The sequence below is a fragment of the Chiloscyllium punctatum genome, chromosome 45 (assembly GCF_047496795.1).
Source record: "Chiloscyllium punctatum isolate Juve2018m chromosome 45, sChiPun1.3, whole genome shotgun sequence".
NCBI classification, from domain to species: domain Eukaryota; kingdom Metazoa; phylum Chordata; class Chondrichthyes; order Orectolobiformes; family Hemiscylliidae; genus Chiloscyllium; species Chiloscyllium punctatum.
In genome coordinates this window covers 49,702,709-49,717,704 of record NC_092783.1, presented here as the reverse complement: position 1 = coordinate 49,717,704, position 14,996 = coordinate 49,702,709, and the positions used below count along the sequence as shown (strand labels likewise).

At 40.5% G+C, this 14,996-nt stretch overlaps 1 protein-coding gene across 10 annotated transcripts in view; it reads right to left on the bottom strand.

Annotated features, from left to right (window-relative positions):
• Positions 1 to 14,996, bottom strand: part of LOC140467388 (plasma membrane calcium-transporting ATPase 1-like) — a 252,286-nt gene that overhangs the window by 41,999 nt on the left and 195,291 nt on the right. For all 10 annotated transcript variants that reach the window (XR_011955441.1, XM_072563711.1, XM_072563710.1 and 7 more), the window contains 2 exons: positions 10,984 to 11,071; positions 5,755 to 5,861 (listed from right to left, as the gene is read on the bottom strand). Coding sequence is in view for 9 of the 10 variants with exons in the window: in XM_072563711.1 (XP_072419812.1) it covers positions 5,755 to 5,861; positions 10,984 to 11,071 (195 nt within the window). In the remaining variant the exon portion in view is untranslated. The remainder of the gene's footprint in view (positions 1 to 5,754; positions 5,862 to 10,983; positions 11,072 to 14,996) is intronic.

The following is a 14,996-nucleotide window of genomic DNA, read 5'->3' as shown; positions in this document are numbered from 1 at the left end:
ACTTACAGATATTCCACACTGCAATTAACCTTTTCCTACCTTGATCAATCATGGCACCTATTGCCAATTTTGTTTTGGCAAAGACAAAGAGTTGAAGATCAGTTTGCAGTAGAGGGGTAGCTTAAAGGCAATGTTTGTTTTAAAAATGCCACCCTCCAGTCAATTTAACATTTTTAGGTACAAAAGCGCTATAGTCTCTGAATATTAAAACTTATTGCAAAATCATTCGGATTGAATATCCTTTTAACTTCTGAATTTAGTGACTGCAGTGTTTTATTTATTTAAATATATTGCTTGGTCAGTGAAGAATGAAGTGGGCTGCATCTTAGAAACGCATCTCTTAGCTCCAAAAAGCCGCAAGATGGTTGGTTAGTTCCTCACTATGCAATGGATCGCTGTTTTAGTCCTAAAGTGGAGGATATGATTCTGCTCACTATCATCAAAAAAAGACTTCAAATAGTGGTGCAATGTTGAAACCCAAATGAATCAGATGAAGCATTAATTGACCAAACCAGAAGCTCATTCAACTAACATGATCTGTTAACGGGGCAGGATGTTTAGATAGTAAAGTGACAGCAGTTGCGTCTAGAGAACTTTTACATTTAAACCAACAAACTTTCTCTTCAGTCTATAAAACAGACAGGCAAGGTCATAAGGCCCAATTGGATTGCAAGATTTTTTTGTGAAAAGTAAGTTTAAGCATTTAGCTTAGTGTCTTCTGTTATGCAAGTTATTGGGAAAACAGGAACTGGAGTAGGACATTTACATGCATCCCACCCCTGAAGTTTGCTTGGACATTCAGTGCGAGTTGATTTTTTCTTAAAAAGAGTACTGTGTTCAATTCAGGTCTCCCTGCTATTGGAAGGATATTGTGAAACTTGAAGGAGTTCAGAAAGGATATACAAGGATGTTGCCAGGGTTGGAGGGTTTGAGCTACAGGGAGGGGCTGAACAGGCTGGGGCTGTTTTCCTCTGGAGCGTCAGAGGCTGAGGCATGACCTTATAGAGATTTATAAAATCACAAGGGGCATGGAGTCTAAGTGTTCAAGGTCTTTTTCCCAAGGTGAGGGAGTCCAGAACTAGAGGGAATAGGTTTAAGGTGAGAGAGGAAAGATTTATAAAGGAACTTGAAGGGCAACCTTTTCACACAGAGGATGGAGTGTGGATGGAATGAACTGTCTGAGAAAGTGTTGGTACAATTCCAACATTTAAAAGGCATCTGGATGGGTATATGAATAGGAAAGGGTTGGAGGGATATGGGTTGGGGGCTGGCAGGTGGGACTAGATTGGGTTGGGATATCTGGTCGGCATGGACGAGTTGGACCGAAGGGTGCGTTCCCATGTTGTACATCTCTATGACTTAATGATCTGCATTTGAACGCCATCTCCTGACCCTGGTTAATATCCTTGCCCAACATAATCTAAGAAAAAGTTACTAAATGTTAATGAAGCTTATAAATAAAGCCCATGTGCCCTGGCAAATATTAAATATTGAAACAGGGGAGAATAGTGCACCTAAAATAACACTTGATATTTCAGATATTTTTCACACCAGTATTGTTCCTTTTATGGCAAATATAAAACAACGGCTCTCTGCAGCAGTTTTCAGCTCATTGCTTACAGAGAGTGGTGAAATACATCCAGCCTGTGATTTCATTTTTGTTTTCTCACCTTGCCACGATGATCGTAAATTGAGGTTTCTCATAACCAGGAGAATGTGGAGGTGGCATGGAAAAGGTTTACCCGGAAGCTGACTGGTTTGGAGGGTACTGGTTATGAGGAGAGATCGGACAAACCTCGTATTCATGTTTTCATTTGAGCATCAGAGGCTGAGGGGTGACCTGATAGGAGTTTACAAAATTATGACAGGCATGGATAGAATGGATAGTTGGAGTTTTTTTCCCAGATTAGAAATATCAATGACATGGGGACATAGGTTTAAGGTAAAAGGGGGGAAGTTTAAAGGAGATATGAGAAGCAAATTCCCCCCCCCCCCCCCCCCGAGGATGGCAAGTGCTTGGAAAGCACAGCCAGAGGTGGTAGTAGAAGAAGCAGATATAACTGCAATGTTTAGGAGGCGTCTTGACAGATACATGAATGGGTAGGTATGGAGGGATACAGACCATGTAGAGGCTAAAAGGTTATAGCTTACAAAAGCTTAGTGGAGCTTGTTCCTGTGTTGTTTTTTAATTGCTGTGTGATAGAAACCAACCACGTGACCTTGTCTATGGGAAGCAACTCCAGTTTGTGCAATTGCAAGGAACAGATGGCAGCAATCTACCTTCTAATAGGAACCACCAAAGAGTCAAGGGTCAAAAAGGGTGGTGCTGGAAAAGCACAGCAGGTCAGGCAGCATCCGAGGAGCAGGAGAGTTGGTGTTTCAGGCATTAAACCCTTCATCAAGAATGAAAAGTACAAAAAGGTATTTGCCTATTGGATAGAAGTGATGTGATGACATAGGAGGGGATCAGGCAGGTTGGAGTTCAGAGGAGCTTCTCCTCGATGTTACCATTTCAGTTAATGATGAGAAGCTGGATATACTCAGACTGTTTTCTTTGGAGCACATATTTCAGGGGATCCTGTCAGAGGTGAACAAGATTGAAGGGTATGGACAGGGTGAACAGGAAACAGCTGTGCCCCTTGAAGGGTCCATGAAGAGGGGAGCATAATTTTTAAGTGAAGGGCAGGAGGTTTAGAGGATATTCGAGAAACAAAACATTTCACAGAGAGGGGAGGGTCTGGAAAGGTATTTTTTAGAATTAGAATTTGAATCCCTACAGTGTGGAAACAGGCCATTCAGCCCAACAAGTCCACACCGACCCTGCAAAGAGAGTCCCACCCAGACATATTCCCTGACATCTTTGACTGTATATAAAACTGACTTCCAAAAAAGAAAGAAACCAGACTGATCAAACTCACCACCCATCTACGGATTACGCAAAATTCACAAACCAGGAGCCCCCCCTCAGACCTATAGTCTCGCTACCTGGAACACCAACTTACAACAGGCCAAGGAGCTACACCAAAGACTAAAACACTTAGTAGAAGACTCATGTCACTCCACTGAAGAATTCCTGAAGACCAAAGATACCAAGATCGAAGAGGATGAAATAATTGTCTCCTTTGATGTAACAATCCTGTTCACATCATCATCATCATCATCAACCTGGCCAAGGAAACACTGACTACATTATTAGAAGAACCAAAGACAGACACCAAACACCACCAACTTCATCAGCATAGACAGTACTGTCAAGCTAGTGGACCTATACCTTACCACCCACTTTGCCTTCAACAACAAGACCTACATACTGGATTAGTGGTGCTGGAAGAGCACAGCAGTTCAGGCAGCATCCAACGAGCAGCGAAATCGACGTTTCGGGCAAAAGCCCTTCATCAGGAATAAAGGCAGTAAGCCTGAAGCATGGAGAGATAAGCTAGAGGAGGGTGGGGGTGGGGAGAGAGTAGCATAGAGTACAATGGGTGAGTGGGGGAGGAGATGAAGGTGATAGGTCAAGGAGGAGAGGGTGGAGTGGATAGGTGGAAAAGAAGAGAGGCAGGTTGGACAAGTCAAGGAGACAGTAACTGAGCTGGAAGTTTGAAACTAGGATGAGGTGGGGGAAGGGGAAATGAGGAAGCTGTTGAAGTCCACATTGATGCCCTGGGGTTGAAGTGTTCCGAGGCGGAAGATGAGGCGTTCTTCCTCCAGGCGTCTGGTGGTGAGGGAGCGGCGGTGAAGGAGGCCCAGGACCTCCAAGTCCTCGGCAGAGTGGGAGGGGGAGTTGAAATGTTGGGCCATGGGGCCCAACAAGACCTACAGACAAACCAACGGAATACCCTTGGGATCTCCAATATCAGGATTCTTAGCAGAGACCTGAACAAACAGATCTGCCAACCATCCAACCCAACCCAAACCCGCTATGTGGATGACACCTTTGTCATCACTAAATGAAACAAATTAGAGGAAACCTTCAAGACCATCAATAATGCCCTTATTGGCATAAAATTCACTAAAGAGGAGGAAAACAATATCAAACTGCCATTCCTAGATGTTGCAGTCGAGCGAACAGCCAATGGGGATCTTCAAACCAGCATTTACAGGAAAACACATATGGACCAAATATTGAACTACAAAAGCAATCTACCCAACATCCACAAACGAAGCAATATTAGAACATTATTTCAATGAACCACCACACAGCTGCAGCATATAGGAAGGATGCAGAGCAGAGGAAAATCACCTATACAGTGTATTCAAAAAGAACAGGTACCCAGTGAACACAGTCCACCGATTTCTGAGCAACAAACCATGTCTACAAAACCCTCGCCACTCTCCCTTACAACAAAGGCATCACGGAAATGACTGCCAGACTACTCAGACCCCTTGGCATCATGGTAGCTCACAAACCCACCAACACATTAAACAGCAGCTAATGAACTTGAAAGACCCTATCCAGACAACAAGCAAAACTAATGTCATTTACAAACTACCTTGCAAGAACTGTAACAAACACTACATTAGACAAACGGGCAGAAAACCAGCCACCAGGATACATGAACATCAACATCAACAAAAGGACATGACCCACTCTCACTAGTATCTCTACATACGGATGAGGAAGGACACCACTTCAACTGGGACAACACATCCATCCTATGACAACCCAAACAGAGACACGCACGAGAATTCCTAGAAGCATGGCATTCCAGTCAGAACTCTATTAAACACACTGATTTGGATCCCATTTACCACAGAAAATGACATCACCAACCCAAGAAAACTCAAACATATAAATAGAAAGCAGGCTACATCACCGGTGCTTCATTCAGGGGCTCACTGATGATGTTACAGAGTATGATGATGAAATGTCTGAAAACTAATCTTCCAGCTCAGCGAGCAAACCTACATCCAGAACCTATTACTCTACATTACCCTTGACTAATACACCTAGCCTATACATCCCTGAACACTATGGGCATTTTAGCATGGTCAATTTACCTTACCTGCACATCTTTCGACTTGGGATGGAAACTGGAACACCTGGAGGAAACCCACAGACACTGGAAGAATGTGCAAACTCCACACAGATAGTTGCCTGAGGGTGGAATCGAACCTGGGTCCCTAGTGCTGTGAAGCAGCAGTGCTAACCACTGAGCCACCGTGCTACCCCAGAGGCAGGAATTCTTACAATCTTTTTAAAAAGTACTTGGATGAGCACTCAAAGTGTCATAACATTCAAGATTATGGGCCTAGTGCAGTCGTATGTGACTCGTGTTACGTACTAAATTTTTGTTGGAACAGACTCAATGGGTCGAAAGGTTTCTTCCATACTGAATGATTCCATGACATTATCAAAATGTTCATGCAAATGGAACATCAGATTTACATTTCAATTCAAAGGTAGTTTCTTCATTAATGCACCTCCAACCCCCATCCCAATGTTACATTGTCGGGTTTGAGAATGTGCTCCAATCTCTTGGCTGTGGTTTGAAACTAGTACCTCAGAGGCACTGAGCCAGGCTGACCATACCCAATTTAATCATGATTTGGAGATGCCAGTGTTGGACTGGGGTGTACAAAGTTAAAAATCACACAACACCAGGTTATAGTCCAACAAGTTTAATTGGAAGTTTTCAATTAAACCTGTTGGACTATAACCTGGTGTTGTGTGATTTTTAACAATTTAATCACATATTCCATCAATACCAGCCACAACTTCGTGACTCTTCAAGAGATCAAGGAAAATCAGAGTACCATAGCAAAGCCGACGTCAGCCTTCTTCAGTGCTGGACCATCATTTGTCCCATCTCCAGTCACAGCCACCACCTGCCGCATCTCACCAATTGTACTGTCAATGATACCTGTACAAAGAAAATCAAGTTTAACTGAGGCTACACATTGGTCTTAAAACTTGACAATGTACAGTTCTTAAAGTGTAAATATTAGTAAAGGAGTTGTATTTTCTTCATTACTTTACCTGTAGGTAGAAGGTAGGTAGAAAAAGCATCTCAAATTTATAATCTAATACCAAATAATGTAAAATTTGTTTTCAAGCAATTGCATCGTGTATGTTACCATTAAATTGAACGCTAGATACACAGAGTATAATAGTTGTCTTAAGCATTTTTTTATTATGGAAATGCCTATCTTCATAGTCCAATTAATTAAACATGAATAATTTTGTCTACTCAACTGAACGAAATTCTGGAATGCATGTTTGCGTACTTGTTTTAATTATAAACCTGCATGTTAAATCGAATCTTGTATCTTACACTACAGTTGAAACTCAAACCAATTCCATTGTTTCTGATCCCTGCTGTCAAATCTACTGTTCACTAGCCACCATTGATTTCAGCTCTTTTCTAATCCAATGGGAAGAGTGTGTGTCCAATGTAATTCTGAAGAAGGGTCACTGGACTCAATGTGAACTCCATTTCTCTCCCCAGATGCTGCTGGATCTGCAGTTTCTCCAGCCATTTCTGTTTTTGTTTCAGATTTCCTGCATTCGCAGTTCTTTGATTCATTTTAGTCCAATGTAATTACTTGAGGTTAGCACCATAAGTTATTCCATTTGGCAAGAGCTATATGAAGACTAGTCCAAGGAAACTCCACCCATTGTTACCAAATATGCCACTCCTGGCCTAATGCAAAACATTTAAGTTACTAAAACATATGTTAATGGTCTTCAAAGAATTATGGCACAGTTGGTCAACCCAACTTTGGCTGTCAAACTGTGTCCTCCTTATTTCCAAAAATAAATTAAATCTCATTTCCAGGGAAATATGCTTAACAATTCCCTGAACATTGACAAAAGTAGCACACATTGTATAAGTCTACCAACAGACTCACAAAGTAGCACTTCGCAGATCAATAAAAAAAAAGTGAATTTATAAAAACTAGAATAATGAATTCAGGGTAGTTGAACTTTGAATTTTTATTCTGAAACACATGATACTTCTACCAAACATAAACTGGAATCTACTAGAAGCATCTGTATGAAGATCTAAAGATATTAAGTGCCCAATATTTTAAAAACAAAATAGAAGAACTAACTCTAACACAATTTTAAAAAAATATATAAAACTAAAATCAATTGTTTTCATCTTTGTCTCTGGTGGGCAGTTGGAAAAGATGTAGTCTCGAACTCTACTGTTAAGTTTCTAATATGGAGTGCCTCAATTATTCTTCTACACAATATTCCAATGTCCAAACTCTTCTGTATAAAGCTTTGTTTCATAGTGTCATATATGCAGATGATTAGGCATAATGTGTTCTTTTCACAAAGCCTAAAGGACATTTTCATCAAGGTGCATTGCTCTCTTGAAGTATGTTTAAAAGTTGGACGGGTAGGAGAAGAACCAGAAAGATAATTTCCGTCAGGTCATCAAAATTAATGTTACTTCACTCTTGAAAATACAAAAACTTCAAATTAGATTTTCCCCTTGGGTTTCCTCCCACATTCCGAAGATGTACAGATTAGGTGAATTAGCCATGTTAAATTGCCCATAACGTTCAGGGATGTGTAGGTTAGATGCATTAGTCAGGAGCAAATATAGGATAGGAGACTGGGTCTGGGTGGGTTACTCTTCGGAGGGTCGGAGTGGACTTGTTGAGCCGAAGGGCCTGTTTCCACACTGTAGGGATTCTAATTCTAATGTCATCTAAGGAGGGGAACAAAAAAGAAACAAGCCTAGGGTCTTAAAGCTATTTTGGAAATAGTTCTGCTAAAAAGAAATTCTGGATTACAGTGCCAAAGACACTGGTGAACCTTTAGTCTCCAAAGTTCAACTTTTACTTTTATGGTCCTGGACAGTGACTGTCATTAGCACTTTCAGTACTAGTTACTAAATTGCAAACAATTAAGTGGCCAGTCCTACTCTTCTACCCTTGGAAGTAAAAAAAAAATAATTGTACATGGGAACACAGATGCAGAAGGAGACCATTCAGCCTGTCAAGATTACTCTGTCATTCAACATAATCATGACGATTGAACAATTCAATCTCTTATCCACACTGTCTCAATAACCCTTTACACCATTGGCAATCAGAAATCTATCAACATTGACTATAACTGTATTCAGACTGAGCTTCTCCAGCACTCTGGGGTAAAGAATTCCAAAGATTGCCCACCCTCTCAGTAAAAACAAGATCTCCTCAATTCAGCATTAAATGGCATCGCCTTCATTTTTAAATCGTGCCTCCCAGTTCCAGACAGGGGAAATATATTGCCTGCAGCTGACCTGTCTACTCTTTTCAGTATTTTGTAGTTTTCAATGATCATCTCTCATTCTTTGAAACTCTAGAGAATACAAGCCCAGTTTGCCCAATTTTCTTTGTTGAACATTCCGACAACCATGGGAACAAGTCTGGCAAACCTTTGCTGCACTTGCACTATGGTAATATCTTTCCTGAATTAAGGAGACCAAAATGGCTCAAGCCACATCAGGTGTGGTCCATTCAGCTCCTATATAATCAAAGCAAGACTTCACTACTCCTTTACTCAAAGCCTCTTGCAATAGAGCCTAACAGTTCCATTACTTTCCAACCTCTCACCATTTAAGAAATTCACTGCATATTTGTTCCCTGTTCCCAAGCCGGCTACCTGACATTTCTCCACATTAAATTCCATCTGCCATGATCCTGTCCAATCATCAGGCCTGTCCTGATCCTCCTGAAACATCTTTACATCTTCCTGACACGCACACTCCTGCTTGGCTTTGTAACATCTGCAAATTTAGCAATGTTACACTTGTTCTCAGTATCCAAATCACCGACATATACTGTGAACAGTTATGGCTCAAGTACAGATCTTATCAGCATGCCTCTAGGCACAGTCTGACAACGGGAGAATGACCTATTTATGCCTGCCTTCTGTTTTTTATGTTTGCTAGCCAATCCTTATTTTACGCCAGTAGATTATCTCCAATCCCATGTGCTTTAAATTTTGCTAACCTTCTGTAGGGATTTTATCAAAAGCTTTCTGAATTTCCAAGCAGGTTTATGTCCATCAACTCCCCATTGTCAGTAAAATCCTCACAAACCTACAACACAATGTCCCTAACACTGCACAGACTGTAATGGGGTAACTGAGGACATGGAGAGAATCAAATCCCTGATATTTATGGCTCTGACACTTTACAGATTAACTTGCAGAATCACAGAGGGAGAAATGAAACATGTGTTTGTTCCAAGGGAGAGAGAAAAGAAAAAAAAAATCAAATTGAGAGGGGAATATTGAAGAGTTTTTGGTCATCAAGCATCATAAATTATTGCACTGACATGGTTTTAAGCAACACTACTTTAAGGGCAGCAACTTTCCAAGGTTAGTATTCCTTTAAAAGGTCAATAATTCAAAATAAATGGCAGAAATGATATCGAATTGTTGATTTTTCAGCACTCTAAGGATCTATTTTCCAACCGATTGAAGCTGTTAATTAACAGAGCTGTGTTTCCGCTTTCCATTTGGGCAGTAAGAAGCACTTTAGACATTTTAATTTGATTAAACAGATTTGAGAGAAGTTATCATGTGGTAGACTGAAGCTCCCTCCAACTTTGCTTGCTTTGAAATTGAAAAATTCACTCAGTAAGCCATTTACAAATCTGAATACAATGCTTGTCTACAATGCATGCAAGGGCTGACAAGTTAATTTCAGCAAAGATTATTCTGACAGTTGCATACTGAAAGAGACCTTTTTCTCAGGTACTCAGATAATCTTGGTTTTAATTTAACCTCGATATAGAACCCACACTTTCCACCCACCTGACACCCCCACGTATGCATACACAGATAAATTATAAGTGATAAAAGAGGCTAAACTCACATTTATTGATAATAAACTTACTTTCATTATTTACCTGGTAGGTGTATGCGTACCACCTCCCCCCACCCCAAACCCCCATCTACAATTCCATGACACCCAGTGTTTTAGACCCCAAACCTAGCTAAAACACTCGGTTGACATTAGCTGCAGTGTCAGTGAATGAAAACTCTACGCGGTAAATCTAGAGAACCCTACATCAGCATCTAAAAGGACCAGTGCCAATTCTGTGAAGCTTCTCATCAAGATATCCTGTACTATCAGCAAATCTGTAAATGAGCAGATCTTTGGAGATTCAGATTAAAACGAATTTTGTATTGGCTGCAGGACAAAAGGTTAAAAGGAAGGATGCTTCGTACACGATAAGGAATATTAGTTCCTATCATAAAAAACATTTTTGAATGAGCTGGGATGGAAACACATTACACACAAGAAATTAACCTTTCACTTTTCAAAGCAACAGTGATCTAATTACCAACTGTTTAGATTTTGCCCTTAATAGCCAACACTATTAATGTACAGAAGCCTAAGTATATCAAAACAGCTTGACCATGTTTATTCTAGCAACAGTGGCTCAATGGTTGTTGTCAGTGGGCATAAATACCCCTTTTAAAACCAAATTAACTTAATGGAGTTAGGAAGGTGCCTCGACACTTATCTGGAATAAAATAGGCCAGCTTCAGCATTGCAGGTTTGAATTTTTAAAATCATGTTTCACTTATTTGCTTTCCTTTGTGCAGGTTGCTATGTCTCCCTAGTTATGCACCATTTAGAGTCTTTTCAATTAGCTGATATATGTATTTCATATATTGACTTTTTTTAAAGCAGAAAATAAAACATTCTACAGTTTGTATCTGAACTGATGAACAAGGAGATATAGAACACTTCACACCGCTTTATTCCAATGAATCACATTTCTCAATTGCAATTTCATGGGAATAAAACAATATTTAGCTCTCCACTCTCATTTCCACTTCTTATTGATCTGCAACATCAAGGATCTATTGAAAACAAGGCAAAACATCCTCTTTTCTCCCATATGACATTAATCCAAAATCAAGAGAAGAAAACATTTGCAGGCTAAACCTTTTGCCCATCCAATTTGAGATAGTATATAGTAGGAAATAGTACAATTCTCTAACCGAACAAAACTTTATTCAGATACCTTTCACTAGTGTGTGTTTATCTGTTGGGGATGATCGGGCAAGTACTCGGAGACTTGGCCAAACTTTATCAAGGCGTTCTTGTTCAACCTTAGGAAGCAAAAATATTAAATATGAAATCTCCTTCTAACAACTGATGCCAGAAATATAAAGTGAGAATTCTAAATGACAGTATATAAAAGTTTCTCAATGAGTTCGCCAAAGCATTCAAAAAGTTCATAAACCAAAAGTTACTATGCACTTAGTAAGTACGTATTCTGTTATTTAAGACATTGAACGCCATAAAATACATTGTCTTCTGTCTTCCCACCACTGTGTTAGGACAGAAATCGGTCTGGAAGGGTTTTTGCTGCTTTTGGAAACTAACTACCACGGGGGTCTTGGTTTGTTAAATTTGGAATTAAATTAGATATACAGAAAAGAATTTAACCACCAATGCCAAATATCCGGTGAAACGCTTTGCAAATTAAAGTGAAACTATATTCTCAGTATAGAAAGCACAAGGTTTTTTGATGCATTCCTTTAATATGTTTCCAGGTAGTGGAAATATGTTTCCAGCATAACGCTCAGAGCAGCTTTCAGTATAAAAGGTATCGAGTTGCGTGACTGAGGAAAGACCAAGACAATGGGGAAAACTATCAATTAAATATACATATACCTAAATTTTCTACCTACGTCATCAAGTGGAGTAGGATGTTACAGTTTTCAAGGTTACCTTAAGTTAAACAATGCTTTAGGCATCAGGAACACCACTAACTGGGAGTACACTCATTTATAGATGGGAAGTAGAAATTAACTCACTATGAATGTTTAAACACAGCCTCTAGACCAATTAACAGCTAACGGTGAATTTTGCACTTCAGAAACACGCACTACCTTTAATTCCTCATCTGGATGAGATGTCTGTACCAGTGCAACTGATTCTGTGAGCATTTCAGGGCAGAGGCTGTCAATCAGATTCTCATCATTGGAGATGTTTAAACCAACTGAATGAGTTACCTACAAGCATGTGCATTGGCTAACCAATAGCACAAATGAGCAAGCCAAGCAGCAGAATGCGTCAGAAAAGTTATTGCTGCAGGGGAGACAAGGTTGATAACATCCTAGCTGAAGGGTTTGGACATTCAGATCCAAAGGCTTGTTTCTAAAATGACATTTTGAATTGGAGCACCACACTAAATGTCTTTACAGTATTGCAATCCACTGAAGTGAGCGAGCACGCAGCATAATGTAATCTTCCATGATATTGTATAAAAATGCTCTCCAATACTTGTAAGAGTGTGTGTGTGTGTGTGTGTGTGTGTGTGTGTGTGTGTGTGTTGAATACGGTCTTAAGAAACTTCTTTTGGAACGTAGCAAACAATCTGGTCATGCACTCCTGCTATTCAAAGCTACATTTAATAGCTCAATCACTGCACTTGAGCCAACAGGAAGTAAAGTGGTAAGAAATACTACACACAGGCAGTGTTTGTTTTTCCACTGGCATTACTGCTGCAATGATGTTCTTTCTGCAGACAGATTTTTTTTTGTATTTGCTTTAAGCAGGAGGTATGAAATAAAGCTCCATGGGTTCACATAAAGGAAGAAGAATGTCTTGATGATCACATATTAACCTTTGGACATCACCTTTAACATAGTGACAGGTTAGCATGGTCAAGGGAAAGCCTCCTCCCTCAGTTGGCTTTGAAAATGTATCGTCGCCAATGATTCTCCTCAGGTTCACCCTAGTTCTATTACCTGTGAGAGAAGAATTCATAGTCTGGAACTTCCAAGTGGTCATCTCTTTCTGAATCAAATGTATGCAGTGTGTAACACTCGATAATATTTATAGCATTTCAACTGGAATGTAGTTTAGTAGGAGCCCATAACTACATTTGTGTCACAAAATATTCACTTGTTACAATTAAATTCCGAGGAGAAGTGATGACTGAAGATGCTGGAGAGTCAGATTTGAAAAGGCTGGTGCTGGCGAAACACAACCAGTCAGGCAACATCCGAGGAGCAGGAGAGCTGTGTTTCGGGCATAAGCCCTTGAAACATCGACTCTCCTGCTCCTCAGATGCTGCTTGACCTGCCGTGCTTTTCCAGCACCACACTTTTAGACAATTAAATGCTTGCAACAGTTTATACCTGGCTCAATCATGCTGAGTTGTATTCAAGAGAATTAGAATTAAACATATGCAAAACACCTGAGCATCACTGACAATGGGACACACCAATAGGTGCTTAAATCTGGTCTTACCCATTCAGCCTGCAAGACTAGAGCTGAAAGAATGCCTTTAGGCAAAATCCAAAATGAGGCATAGTTTCTTTGCAGAATACGCACCTCGGTTGGAACACCTATGCCTATAGGCTTGGGCACCATTGAAAGGTTGTCAAAGCAAGGCCCACAGGAATGCTGGGCAAAATGGCGCCTACAGTATGTAAGGAAATACAATCAAGGGGGCAACCAATGGGAGAAAAGACATCCGTAAAATCGAATGGAGGGAATCAGTGAGGAGTAGCTTCTGCAATCACAGGCTGGTTCTCTCCCTTGCCAAACGTGCAACAGAACCAGTGTGTGATTTGACTTGGGAAAGTATGTGATGAGGTCAATGTGTGAGCAGCAGCTGTTCGCCAGGGATTATGCTGCCTGGTAGTTCAGGAGTGATTGAGATTATTAAATAAGCAGAGAAAAATGAAAAGGAAACAAAAACATTGATCATTTATTTGGTCATTGCAGATATTTCTCCTTTTCTCCCACTTACAACATTGTAACCAACTTCTAAACACCCACTAGGCACTGACAGAATTTATAACAGGTTGAATATTGTTAAGCAAGGCTAAGGAGGGAAATGGATTTAAAGGGCATCCAAATGGAAAGGCAGGAATTAGTGGTCAGACTGGTTTACTGTCTCGCTTGCTAGTGCCTGACCAAAAGGGTCAGGTGTTTCCATCAGGTATCATGGCTCAGTGGTTAGCACTGCTGCCTCACAGCACCAGGGTCCCAAGTTCAATTCCAGCCTTTGGCGACCGTCTGTGTGGATTTTGCACATTCTCCCCATGTCTGTGTGGGTTTCCTCCAGGTGCTCTGGTTTCCTCCCACATCCAAAGATGTGCGGGTCAGGTAAATTGGCCATGCTAAATTGCCCATAGTGTTAGGTACATTAGTCAGAGCCAAATTAGTTTGGGTGGGTTACTCTTGACAGGATCGGTGTGGACTGGTTGGGCCAAAGGGCCTGTTTCCACACTGTAAGGAACCTAATCAGAGAGAGTTGGCAAGGGAAAATTAGGTGGGTACTAACAAAAGAGAGAAGATAAAGCAGCGACATCTCCACTTTACAGATCTTTGCCTCCTTGTACCACCTCGAAAGTCAAGTAGTGCCCAGAAGCCCTAGGCTACATGCTTGATCAGCCATCATACTAACCATAGCCATGTATTTAATGCGTGTCTAGTTTTCAAATATAATCGCTGCCATCAGATCATGCAGCATTAAGTACAAATTAATGTGCCCCAAACCACTGATAAACAAGAATGCTTTGCAGTGGAGTCTGTATTTGCTATCTCAGCACTTGCTCCAACAACTGGTAAGCACAATGTGAAACTGACTAACTGCTCATGTTCTGAGTTCACTATTGATCGCTCTTTCGAGTGAACAGAGTAAATCATTAACAAAACAAACAGAAACCTTTTCACTTAGTAGATATTAATGAAAGACCTTGACAGTGGGCAAGAATGAGAGCAGTGAAATGAACAGATGTAATTATCTACTAGATATTATGCACATTTTAATCCCTCAATATGAACAGCATAAATGTTTAGTTAGTAGAGAAAACTTAGGTTCCAGCTCCTGGACTGAATATGATCTTTGAAAGCCTCACTGTAGCTTTTGGATTTGAACATTTGGATCTGAAACCAGCCCATGGTTCCTGTACCATCAGGAGCCGAGGTGCTGGAGCTGCATGTTGAAGTAATGTACTCTAATGCTTCTTCCTGTCCAGGTAGACCACATTAAGATGGAGACTTGTATATTAA